This window comes from Vulpes lagopus, chromosome 3 (assembly GCF_018345385.1).
Source record: "Vulpes lagopus strain Blue_001 chromosome 3, ASM1834538v1, whole genome shotgun sequence".
NCBI classification, from domain to species: domain Eukaryota; kingdom Metazoa; phylum Chordata; class Mammalia; order Carnivora; family Canidae; genus Vulpes; species Vulpes lagopus.
In genome coordinates this window covers 12556663-12569102 of record NC_054826.1, presented here as the reverse complement: position 1 = coordinate 12569102, position 12440 = coordinate 12556663, and the positions used below count along the sequence as shown (strand labels likewise).

Here is a 12440-nt window from a genome sequence, read left to right as displayed (position 1 = left end):
TAAGAAGCCTGTCCCTTGGTTTCTGTATGTTCTTATTTTTATGAGAGATTTACAAAGGCCTTCTATGTAGTCTCGCCATTCTGTTCACTATGTTTGGTTTGTATCCTCTGTACAGTTTTGCCTTGTAAAGGGTGAATCTGCACTGGGGCTGAGACCCTGGTAAAAGGCAGGAATGTAGGATATTGGTGTGCTTCTCTGGAAATTGGTGAGCAAGAAGTGATTTTTTCCACTGACCAACATTGAGGGGAGTGTGTTGTGACTTTTAAGTGAAGCCCATCACAACTCGGTTTGCCAACTGTTACTTTGGATAATATCTTAATGTGATTTTTTTTTTTTTTTAGGGAGCAGTGTTATCCCTCTGCTTGTGCTACCTGAAGCTTTACATTTCCCAAAAGGATAACGAAAGTTATTGTTTTTCACTTTTAATATTTCTTTTCGAAGTTTTATTGAGACATTTTCATTAGATATGAGTTATAAATCCCTAGAACTTTAAGGGAGCATGTTGTGTTATGTGTTATGTTAACACGTACATACGTATATATCTATTTTAATTAGTACAAAGAAAGTGAGAAATGGAACTACACTTTTCCATTCTCCAGACTGATGCTCTAGTCTGTGTTTTGATTCAGTATTACCATTTGTTTGGAATAAACTCATGCAACTGGCTTTTAAGGCCCTTTATGATTTTGACCTCAGTTCTGCTTCTTTGGTCTTCTTGCTCACATAAATGATCTGTTCTGTTTAGATGGGTATCATGTCCCTAGAGCAAAACATAGGCTTTCTTCCTTTCCTTTTTTTTCTCATGCCCTTGCCTCACGTGGAGTAGCTATTACCTTCTTTTCTTGTCCTCTTCTGCCCTTCACATGTTTCTTTAAAGCCAGTGGTTTTATATTGCCACGTGGACTCTTTTTCCTTTTTCCTTAAATTACTAAGTATATCATTTGCATGTTATTTGTCCTGTCTAGAGTAAATATTCCGTGAGTACATGGACCCTGAATTAGCAGCAATCTTTCTACCCAAGAGGCATCCAGGAATTATTCACTCATTTTATCATGTGGATGGAGTTCATGGTAGTAAAACAAATTCAGGTGAAAAAACAGACATTGACTCACCTGATTAGCATTGAGTTTCTCTGCTTCTGGTAGCATTTTTTTTTTTTTTTTTTTTTATTCCTCTCTGCTTTAGATACCTTTAGGTTTCTCTTTTAGAAACATTTAATCTGCGGGTCACCTTCAAAGCATTCTCTGTGTTTCTTCAGGGTATAAAATATGCTTTTCTTTTGTGAAAGAGTCATTTTTTCTGAAATAGGAAATGGGAGAAACTCACTGGAAAGTGGTGGGGAAGACGGGGCAAACGGTATACCGACATTGATATTTTCTGCTTGGCTGCACAAATAACTTGGGAATCCAGCGTTGTCATACGGTTTCCCTTTATCAGACAATATAGACAGTCTGCAGCTTTATTGGTTTTGGAACATCCGTTTAATCTTCTAACCGTGACAGCCTCTTCAGAGCTCCCATACTCATGACATTAAAACCCACACAGTTTCTGAGGCCTCGTCGTGTGTGGTGTGGATTTTCCCCCCAATAAAAAAGAATTACATTCTGTTTCTGACAGATGAATGATGGGCCACTCTGCAAATGCAGCGCCAAAGCAAGACGCACAGGAATCAGGCACAGCATTTATCCCGGAGAAGAGGTAACTCATTTGGGTTATTATATTTGTAAGTGCTGAGAAGCCAGAGGTAGACAGATGCTGTTACTGTTCTTTCCCCATAAATGAAATAATACCATTGAAATAGTCTTTTTATCTTTCCTAATAGTCTCTGTTACTGATAATTGGAGAAGAGTGCTTCGGTTTTTGAGGGTGAGGTGGGGAATGTTATAAAGGAAACTTTAACAAGTTTTGGAGAATATGCTGTTTAAAGTAGGCAGAGTGTGTTTGAGGGGTTTTGTTGTTATTTTAAATACCTTAAAACTGTACATAGAGTAATTTTTTCATGCCTTTATTATAAATGGTTATGAATTAACCTGGAAAAATGATTTTATTAAAGTACTATAAGGCACATATTCTCTTTCTGTTGGGGCATGTAAGCTATTGTCTTTGTTAGTCTGGTCCCTACTAAACTGTGAGTGGTACATGAATGATTTCACCTGTGTACCCCATCCCCTGGTTTATCGAAGACACTCCAAATATATTTGACTAGATAAGTTGAATACTTTATATCATTGAGTTATATGTAACTGCTCACTTTCAGTTATTTTCCTTCATTTCTCCCTCTACCATCTTTTCTCTGTGTGTTATTCTTATTTGTCCCAGATTATCACTTAATGATTTAGCATATTCTGTTTGTTTGCTTATTTATTTATTTATTTATTAATTAAAGATTTTACTTATTTATTAGAGACAGAGAGAGAGAGAGAGAGGCAGAGACACAGGCAGAGGGAGAAGCAGGCTCCAATGCAGGGAGCCGAATGTGGGACTCCATCCCGGGTCTCCAGGATCATGCCCTGGCCTGGAGGCAGTGCTAAACTGCTAAACCACTGGGGCTGCCCCTCTGTTTAAACATAGTATTTGTAAGCCCTTAATTTCTATGTAAAATTGTTTGAGACCATAACAATAAGGAGAATAAAGACTGTGAGGCAGTGATGGATGTTTTTAACTACTTCCTTATTTTTACTTTGGCTTTGAGCGTCAGCAAGTGTAGCAATGAACCGTGTGACAGGGTCTGCACCTTGTGAGGGTCCACACCTGTGCCACAAGTGGGGCTCTCTGAAAGCAGGTGCTGCAGTAGAGTTTGCAGTATGACATGTTTTGTAGGGATTAGGCAAGAAGAGAGTGGAGGCAGGATTGAGCAGAGGGAAAAGTCCCCGAGACAGGTCTCATAAAGCTGGAATTATTGGAACTATCTTGTATCAGGCTGGCATACCTTTCACACCTCCTTTGCCCTCTGTCTCCAAAGCAGGCTGCCCTGGGAAGGACATGGTCTTGGGGAAGGGGCTCTGTAGCAGAGGCTGACCTTGAAGGAGCCGGTGGCTGTAGGCTGTCTACTTTCCCCATAGTTACACAGCAGGCCCTTCCTTGAAGGAAGATCTGGATGGCTTCCTGGCTGAGGACTGGTGAGAGGCAAACCCATACTCAGAGTATATGTTTATTCCTGTGAGAGCAAACTTGTGGCCCTTTCAAGATAGATGGGGCATATGTAGTCAACTACTACCAAGTAGCAGGTTGGTCTCCTCAAGAAATGGTGCCATTTTGGGGGGCCCATCATTGGTCATTGTTGATGGCCTGTTAGATGTTCGGTATTGGCAGGTGGCTTAGCCAGCTTAGCCTTGATAAGTCAGGTCCATGCTGTTGGGCTCATGTGAAGCCTCCATCTGTGCTACTGTGGCCACTTCATTCATGTGCCCAGATTGTCAACTCTGGGTAGCTGATGATTGAGGCTGGCTGACCCCAACTGGCTGAGTCATTTTGTCAGTGAGATTTAGTACCTCTTCTGTGGTGTGTGCCCGCCAATGTACACCCACATGTGATAGAGATTGTTGCGTTCACTCCCGCTTGTTCACCCACATGTCTACTCCAAGACCTTTTGTTAAATTTTATTTTTTAATTAAAAACATTTTTAGTAATCTCTACACCCAATAATGGGGCTCAGACACCACAGCCTCGAGATCAAGAGTCACATGCTCCACTGACTGAGCCAACCAGGCACCCCTACCCCAAGACCTTCTTATCCCTGATCTTCCAATCTTTTTCCTTCTAGGCCTCTGACCAGCTGGCATGGCCACTTGCTTCTGCCATGAGTCCATCTATATTCTAACCTCAGGCTACTTCTCTTTCCACACAAAGTGGATGACCAGGTACATTGCCTGAAACTGCTCATTGGACAGACTTCCCTCATTGCTGTCTTTCAAATTCCTCCTGGAATGAAGCTGCAGCACAGTCCATCTTCAGCTTGCTCCCCCATCCCTGACTGACTCATTTGCAAACCAAGCTTGGGCTTTTCCCTCTGCTTTCATCCTTCTATCCTTGGTCATCAGCTGAGGGAGGGGTGCTGGTGCCACAGTGGTGGGGCCACCTGCTCATGCAGCTTGTCTGTGCCTGCTGCTCCAATGTGTGCCTGATTCTGGATGTACAACCTCCATCTTATGATGGATTGTTGCTGGTCCCTTCCAAACTTCCAGCTGGGTGAAACCCACAGAACCCAGCTTATGATGGACAGTTCAGCCATAGGCCTGTTTCTGTCCCTTGGCCATGCCTTCCATATCTACCAGGGCCCAGTAGCACACTGGTTGTTTTTCAGAGGCATATAATTCTTTACTATAGATGGCATGGCTTTGTTCCAGAACACTAAATACCAGCATTGTGATTCTCTCAGTATGGCCACAGACTCCCCTCTGCATCTTTTCCCACCAGCAATGTAGGATTTGCTGAATTATATGGCCTCTGCAGCAGGGCTGCTTGCACTATAGCTTGGAACCACAGAAGCTGATTTCTCACTTGAGCCATACTGACAGCTAGAAGCCTTGTGCACCACTCTATGAATGAGCTGGAATAATATTCCTAGGTGGGGGCTATACTGCCTCCCAAAGAGGCCTGCCTAGTGTTGTGCTTTCTTCTTCATTGTAGGAGGTGGAAGATGCAGTGATTTGTTTTTTACTGTGGACTAATGTCTTGGCACTCAGATCACTGGCTCATAAAAATGGTGTGGCTGGGGTAAGCCCCTGAATCTTTGTAGGGTTTCTCTTTTCACCCTTGGGAGCATGTATGCTTTGTCAAGACTTTTAGTTTGATAAACATAATACCACAGATGCAGTGGAGCATTAGAATGTTCTGCAGTATGTCCAGAAGGTCAAGAGCTCCTTGGGCTGTTGGGACAGTGAGTGGGGGAGTTAAGACAACCTGGCAGCAAGACTGTAGATGTTGTCTTTTCTCTGTGAATGAGCATAGAATGTGAACCATTTCTTATCCTCATTCTGATTGGGATGGAAAAGAATACATTTAGCAAATCAGTTGCTGTATACTTTGTACCTGAAGTCATATTACTCTAAACTGTAGCATCTGGCACAGCTGGTGCAATCAGAACTACTACTTGCTTGAGCTTGTGGTAGTTTGTAGTTATCCTATAGGATCCCTTTAGATTTTCTTTTTTCCTCCCAGAAGCCAGATTGTTGAGTTAAAGATAGGTAAAGACTGTTACCCCTGTGTCTTTTGGATCCTTAAGGACGGCACTAATCTATACCATTTCCCCAGATCCTCGTTTTGATGCCTCTGTCGGGGATGGTGGTAATTTTGGTGGCTTCTGCTTGAGCTTTCCCATATGATGATTCTTACTCCATAGAACAAGGACCCAGGGTGGGGTGTTGCCACCTACCAATTTTGTCAATTTCAGTGAAACATTTTGGAGACAAGGGGAAATGCCTGCTGAGCAGATCTGTAAACTCAGTGGACCTACTGTAAACCAGACCTTAACTGAGATTCCTTTTTTTTTTTTAAAAACCTTGGCTTTGTATCACTCACTCTAATGTGTACCGAGGTGATGTATCAGTCTCTTTCGAGTATCAGTATTGATTCAGATGCTCTATCTGATACTCCTTTTTTTTTTTTTTTTTAAGATTTTATTTATTTATTCATGATAGACAGAGGCAGAGACACAGGCAGAGGGAGAAGCAGACTCCATGCCGGGAGCCCAATGCGGGACTTGATCCCGGGACTCCAGGATCGCGCCTTGGGCCAAAGGCAGACGCCAAACTGCTGAGCCACCCAGGGATCCCCTGTATCTGATTCTCCTTAAACACTCTTTGGTTCCCCTTTCCCCAGTGTACAGTTTTTTTGGTAAATGGCCATAGGGCCCTTTGGGGAAGGACAGGGTTGTCGAGACTATTTTTGCTCGTAATGGTATTGCAGGACCTTTTTTACTATAGGGCTGGAATTGGGAAAGGGATCATGACTTTAACCTGCCTTCAGCCCCTTGGTTAACCATTCTTAATGTCTTCTCTTGGTACAAACTAAGTATTACTCTTGTCAGCTTTTCGGTTATCTTACCTAAGGATACTGTGTTCTATTAACTACTTCCATGACTTTTGTGGGCCAGACCCCTTTAGTTGCCTCTTTGAACTTGCTGGTTATAATGATAGTGTGAGATCTGGCTTCTAGCAGTTAGTCCCATCATCTTACCTCCCTTATTTTCAGAGTCCTGTCATCCTCATTGCTATCAGCAAGCTCTGCTGTCTGACCCCCTTTCTTACGGTTGGCCCTGGCCTGCAGAGGAGACCACCACTGACCTTCCTAGTGAGGCTGGTGTCCCTTCACCAGCACATTTCTTTTGGCCCTAGGAAATGGCCTTTGGCATCTCCTCTGGGCCTTCAGTTGAATATGATATGATAATCTGGTATATTTTTCAGTCATAGATATTGTATCCATTCTAATGTGCTCACTTCCTGACTCTTTGAATTATTTCCTCCTCTGTCATGGCAGTTTGGGTATTTTAACTACATTCATGTGGGCCATTGCTTTTTCATGCTTTCAGGAGACATCTTAATAGGGAGTTCCTGGTATCTGGTGTCCTTGAATCCTGAATGCTTGCTAGTCAATAAACTCTTCCCTAACCACTTTTCTGTTCTGGCCCTTTTTGGTCAAGCACTCTCAGCATCCAGTCTTGTGCAGAATCCTGCTGCTGGTACATGCTCGCCACTTCTTGCAGCTCCTTTGGGGTATAATCTCTCTTTGCAGCACCTCCCCTGCTGCGTTATGCTGTGAAGTGACCCTAATTATAAGTCTGTTGGCCAGGAGGGGAGTCTGGTTGTGGGAGGCAGTGTTGCCTTGCATGGTGTTCTGTGGCCTTGAGACACAGGTAAGTGATCACTCCTGATAGATAGGATTGGGCCTCCTCTGAGGAGGTGGAGGGTTTTAAGGAGTCTAGGGGCTTAAAAACCTGTATGTCCTCTCAGGTTTCTAGGTCCCATCCCTTGGCATACAGATCTACCCTGGTTGGCCATTAATTGTCTCTAAGATCTACCCATCTCTGACCCTGGGCTTGGGCTTGGCACTCTCGGATTGATGCTGCAGGGGACAGCTTCTTTGTGTGCCTCCAGTGGTCTGTCTGGCTTCCAGTTGCCTTTCTTCTCCTTCTGTTACAGTTCTGTGGAGCAGTGGTTCTTCCAAGTGTCTGCTTCACCTGGGAACTCATTAGAATAGGTTCTCAGCCTGCCTCATCTGCTGAATGAGAAACATCTGAGATTTAGCAAGCCCTCCAGTGGTTTCAAGGCACACTAAAGTTTGAGGGGCATGCTAGAGCATCAGTGGTGCTTAGCAATTGCCATCTATCCTGTTACCCTCATGGGGCCCATTTTCTCGTAGTCTTAAATACCTGGTACACTGCACCTGCTTCCACTGGTACACCCTCCCAATTCACCATCTTTGAAAGTTTTCAGTTGGTCTGCCATCTGGTGCCAGGGACTCCATCTACCACCATGGAGGGGGGGGGGGTCCTCATTGCCAGCAGGTGGTAAGTGTTTTGACTCCAACATCCTATCTCATCTCCTGCTTTCTTGAATCATTCCTGGAGCTACACACTGGATTCTTCAGAAGCAGATGCTAAGATGAAGTTTGGGTGCCTGATGTTTCTTAGGGATCTTCACCTGTGAGAGGAGGAGTGTGTTAGCAAGACTGGACATAGGGATTAGGTAGTTGAGCTGTGAGTCAGCCCCAGCAGAGCCCCGGTCAACCTGGTGGTGATCCAAGGAAGAAGAGCAAAAAAAGCCTCAGTTTCTGTCTTCTTTTTCCCATCATGAAACTTCACGCATATTTTATTCTGCGCCCTCTTATGTGTCCTTCATTTCTGGTCCCTTCTATTTTTACTCAGTTTATTTGATCCTTCCACTGTTTTTGTTCCCCCTATCAAAATCTGCTTTTACTTTTCAGATTTTTTAAAAAGAATTTTATTATTTATTTACTTGAGAACAAGTTAGCACAAGTGGAGGGAAGGGGCAGAGTGAGCGAAGAAGCAGACTCCCTGCTGAGCAGGGAGCCCGATGCAGGACTCGATCTCAGGACCCCAGGATCATGACCTGAGCCAAAGGCAGACTATTAACCAACCAAGCCACCCAGGCGCCCCACTTGTGAGGTTATTTTTTTTTCTCTCTCTCTCTTTCTTTAAAGATTTTATTTATTTGAGACAGAGAGAGAGAGAGAGGCAGAGAGAGAAGCAGGTTCCATGCAGGGAGCCCGACGTGGGACTCGATCCCGGGTCTCCAGGATCATGCCCTGGGCTGAAGGCGGTGCTAAACTGCTAAGCCACCAGGGCTGCCCGCCCCCCCTTTTTTTAAGCATTTGGGAGTTTAGCCACAGGTCAACTATTGTGTTTTGTTACAAATAAAAGGAAGATAGTCATGGAAATTAAGATCCAGAAAGATCTTTATGTTGTCTGACCCCCTTGTATTACATGCACATGAGGAAAATGGTTGAATCCTGGTGACCAGCTGGTTCTTTTTTTATTCATCTAGTTCCTGGTACTGCTTTTCTTACTGACCCATGAAGGAACACACATAAAACCTCTTTTGTCAGATGCGAATTTAGAAATGCAGTTTGTTTTTAAATAAAAATATTTTGCTACTTGACTCTTAAACTCACTTTTATTTTTCTCCCTCAGGCCATCAAGCCCTGTCGTCCTATGACCAACAATGCTGGCAGACTTTTCCACTATCGAATTACAGTCTCCCCTCCTACCAACTTTTTGGTAAGTTCCTAACAAATCAGATTTCATTTATTTTAAAATATAAATAGGTTGGATATATACAAACAGGTTAAAAATGTGAATAGGTTCAATACTGATTCAGTTTTTAAATTTTCTTTAAAAATATTTTTATTTTTATGTTGATAAAACTGGCCTTTATCTTAATGACTTTTATTTTGCCTTCTCTCACTATACTGCTTTCTGTACCTTTTTGCAGTTCTGTTTTCAGTATCACATAGTAGCCACATTCATAACAGCCATGACTTCTAGAGCTATTCATGGGAACTGTGGAGTTGGAAGAGTTACATTCACATCTCTTAAAAATCCTTGACAAGCTAATATATTACCTAGTCACCCAATCAAGAAGGTCTATTATATTTATGATAGTAATAATAATAATACCTAATATTTGTTGACTATGGTACCAGGCACTGCTCTGAATGTTGAACACGTATTCACTTATTTCTCACAACAAACTATATTTCTCACTACGCAGATGAGGCAACAATCTACGTTTTACGGATGAGGTTAAGTAACTTGCTTAAGATTATTCAGCTAGTAAGTGGCAGAGTGGGGATTTAAACTTTGGCAGTTTGACTGTAGTCCGCACGACTGTCTGCTAGTCTACCATGCTGTTAACTAGAACAGTTTTGGTTATTTCTATCCTCAAGAAATTTCTTTTTTTTTTTTTTTTTTTTTAATTTTTTTTCCTCAAGAAATTTCTATGTCAAATTTAGATGATTAGTAATTAAATATTTTAACAACTTTATCAAGATAGCATTCATATACCATAAAAATCACCCATTTAAAGTATATATTTCATGATTTAATTCTTTTCACAGAATTGTGAAATCATCACTGCAATCTAATTTTCGAACAGTCATCTTCCATTCTCAAAAGAAACCCTGTACTCATTAGTAGCAGTCAGTTCTTTTGTATCTCAGCCTTCAACAACTGAGATACTTTCTTTATTATTAGCCTGTTCTAGATATTTCATATGAATGGGATCATAGAAAATGTGATCTTTTTAGCTTCTTTCACTCAGCATAACGTTTTTAAGATTCATCCATCTTAGAACATATAACTTTATTCCTTTTTATGGCCAATTAATATTCCCTTGTATAAAAATACTGTATTTATCTATCTATTAAGTTGATGAACATTTGGGTGGTCTCCACTTTGGGGCTCTTATGAATAATGAATAATGCTGCTGTGAATGTTTGTGTAGAAGTTTCCATATGGATGTATGTTGTCATTTCTCTTGGGTATAAACCTAGGCCTGGAGTTGCTGGATCATATGGTAACTCTGTATTTAATATTTTGAGGAACTACCAAATGTTTTCCAAAGTGGGTATACCTTATTATTTTGTCAGAAGTTCTTTTCATTATATTTAATTTACACTAGCTTTATTTAGAATTATTTAAATACAAAGTAACAGCAATACTGGCAAAACAACTAATGTACATGTGGGTATTCTTTAGCACCCTCCTCCAGTTCTCATAAATATATAATATTTAAAAGAATAATGTTCAATACCTGTGCTTAAAACTGTGTTTTTCAGGGCAGCCGGGTGGCTCAGTAGTTTAGCGCCGCCTTCGGCCCAGTTCGTGATCCTGGAGACCCAAGATCAAGTCCCATGTCAGGCTCCCTGCATGGAGCCTGCTTCTCCCTCTGCCTGTGTCTCTGCCTTTCTCTCTCTCTCTCTTCTCTCTTTGTGTCTCTTATGAATAAATAAATAAAATCTTTAAAACAAACAAACAAACAAACAAAACTGTTTTTTCAGGGTGCCTGGGTGGCTCAGTTGATTAAGCATCTGCTTTCAGCTCAGGTCATGATCCTGGAGTCCCAGGATGGAGCCCCAAGTCAGCCTCCCTGCTCAGCAGAGAGTCAGCTTCTCTCTCTCTCTCTCTCCCTCTGCCCCTTCTCCCACTCATGCACACGCTCTCTCTCTTGCTCACTCTCTTTCACAAATAAATAAATGAAATCTTAAAAAAAACTGTTTTTTAGGTTGCCTATCTTGATAATTAGTTCTATATTTAGCATCTAAGATTAAAAATGATGGTATATAAGAATAGCATAAGGAAGAGAATCTTGGATGCTTAGATTAACATTTGTATGTTTTAATTATAAATTCAATTTTCAGATAGTTAAGATTTTTGACATTATGTGGGAATTGATTTACCATATGTGGTGGGTGGCTTCCCCTTGGAGGTCCTGGGAAAAGAGCTGTGAGGGGTTGAGCCTCTGGCACCCTGAGTCCTTTCAGGGCCTTGCAGGCTGTTGTTAGTCTTGACTGTCATTATGCTGAGTCTTTTTCCACTTTAAGCTATTAGTTGACTGTGCTATTATCTTGTTCTTGTTAGGACTTTCATTAGTTCAGAATACAGTTCAGTAAGAATAGATCTGGTAGTGTTGTGGGATTAAATAAAACAAGTTCCTAGAAAATGAAGCCATATAGCCTTTTCCCCTTTATCATACCCATAATAAGCATTCTTGAAGGTATCAATATGTAAATTTTACTGAAGCCAGAGAATTCCACCTAAAATTAAACTTTTATATAAAATTCCCCCTGGTGGTTTAGAAAAATGTTCACGGAGCCTATGGAGTCCATGCACTTCTCCCGAAGGTAGCTTTGTGTTTTCATGGATTTTGGCACATGCAAATCATGTTATTAAATTCATTCTTTGTGTTTCTCTTGCTTTTAGACTGACAGGCCAACTGTTATAGAATATGATGATCATGAATATATCTTTGAAGGATTTTCTATGTTTGCACATGCCCCCCTGACCAATGTAAGTATGTGCTAATTGGCTGGCTTTCTCCTTTCCTGTACCCTCTTCTTTCCCTTCATTCTTTGTTTCTGAAGTCAAAATAAATTTCTTTTCTTCTGACTTCTAAGTAACATTTACTTTGTGTCCCTCTGCATAAGCTGCAGGAAGTCTGAGGCAGCGTGTGTCAGGTGGGGGTGTGACATCTGTGCTAATGAGTCACAGGTTTGGTCCACATTAAATGGTGTAAGTAAACATGTGTCAGAATAGCATTTTGAGAGTGTGAAAGATTGAAAAAGAAAGATAAACTGTGGAATAATGTGTCAAAGCTATTTTGGGTTGGGTGTCCTTCAAAAGAAAGTTGGAAAGTTTTAAGGAGCAGCTATTATCTAGTGTCTGAGCAGTAGGAAAAGAGAGAGCTGTGTTCAAGACATTTGGAGTCTGCATCAATTTCCTACATTTTTCTGCTTTCAAATCCCAGGACTATGTTTTCTTTAAGAGATTTTGTCTGACATACAGATCTGTGATATTTTTATATAATATTTTATATTAAAGTTGCTTTGTTGGTAATTGGTTCAATGGAAGTTCTGTATCTGTGAGTCAAAATGTGCTGTCTCAAAGCTAACAGTCTTGGGAATTGTCTTACCTCTTCTGTATTCTAGTTGGACATAGAGTAGAATTTGCTGGCAGCTCAGGAAGGGAGCAGAGCAGTATATTCAGTCTGTTTGAGAACTTGTGAAATTATAGCTGTGATGTATCTACATCAAAATACAGTGTTCTTTAATCCTTTCTGAATTGGTTATAAGAAATTACATCCACAGTTTAAAAAGTTATTTAAGTGCTGTTTGCTCAAAATGTGAAATTCTGTGTCATTGGAGAGTAAGGAATAAAATTTTTGCCTGACCTTGTTCCTTTCTATCATTCTTTTTTTCCTTAT

General features: G+C 41.2%; 1 protein-coding gene and 1 long non-coding RNA gene across 5 annotated transcripts in view; both read left to right on the top strand.

Moving 5' to 3' along the window:
* Positions 1–12440, top strand: part of DROSHA (drosha ribonuclease III) — a 119080-nt gene that overhangs the window by 22313 nt on the left and 84327 nt on the right. For all 4 annotated transcript variants that reach the window (XM_041749468.1, XM_041749469.1, XM_041749467.1 and 1 more), the window contains 3 exons: positions 1618–1698; positions 8651–8737; positions 11441–11527. In XM_041749468.1, coding sequence (XP_041605402.1) covers positions 1618–1698; positions 8651–8737; positions 11441–11527 — 255 coding nt within the window. The remainder of the gene's footprint in view (positions 1–1617; positions 1699–8650; positions 8738–11440; positions 11528–12440) is intronic.
* Positions 2975–4654, top strand: LOC121487584. The gene is made up of 3 exons (XR_005986863.1): positions 2975–3119; positions 3764–3860; positions 4630–4654. It is a non-coding gene; the product is annotated as an uncharacterized LOC121487584 (long non-coding RNA).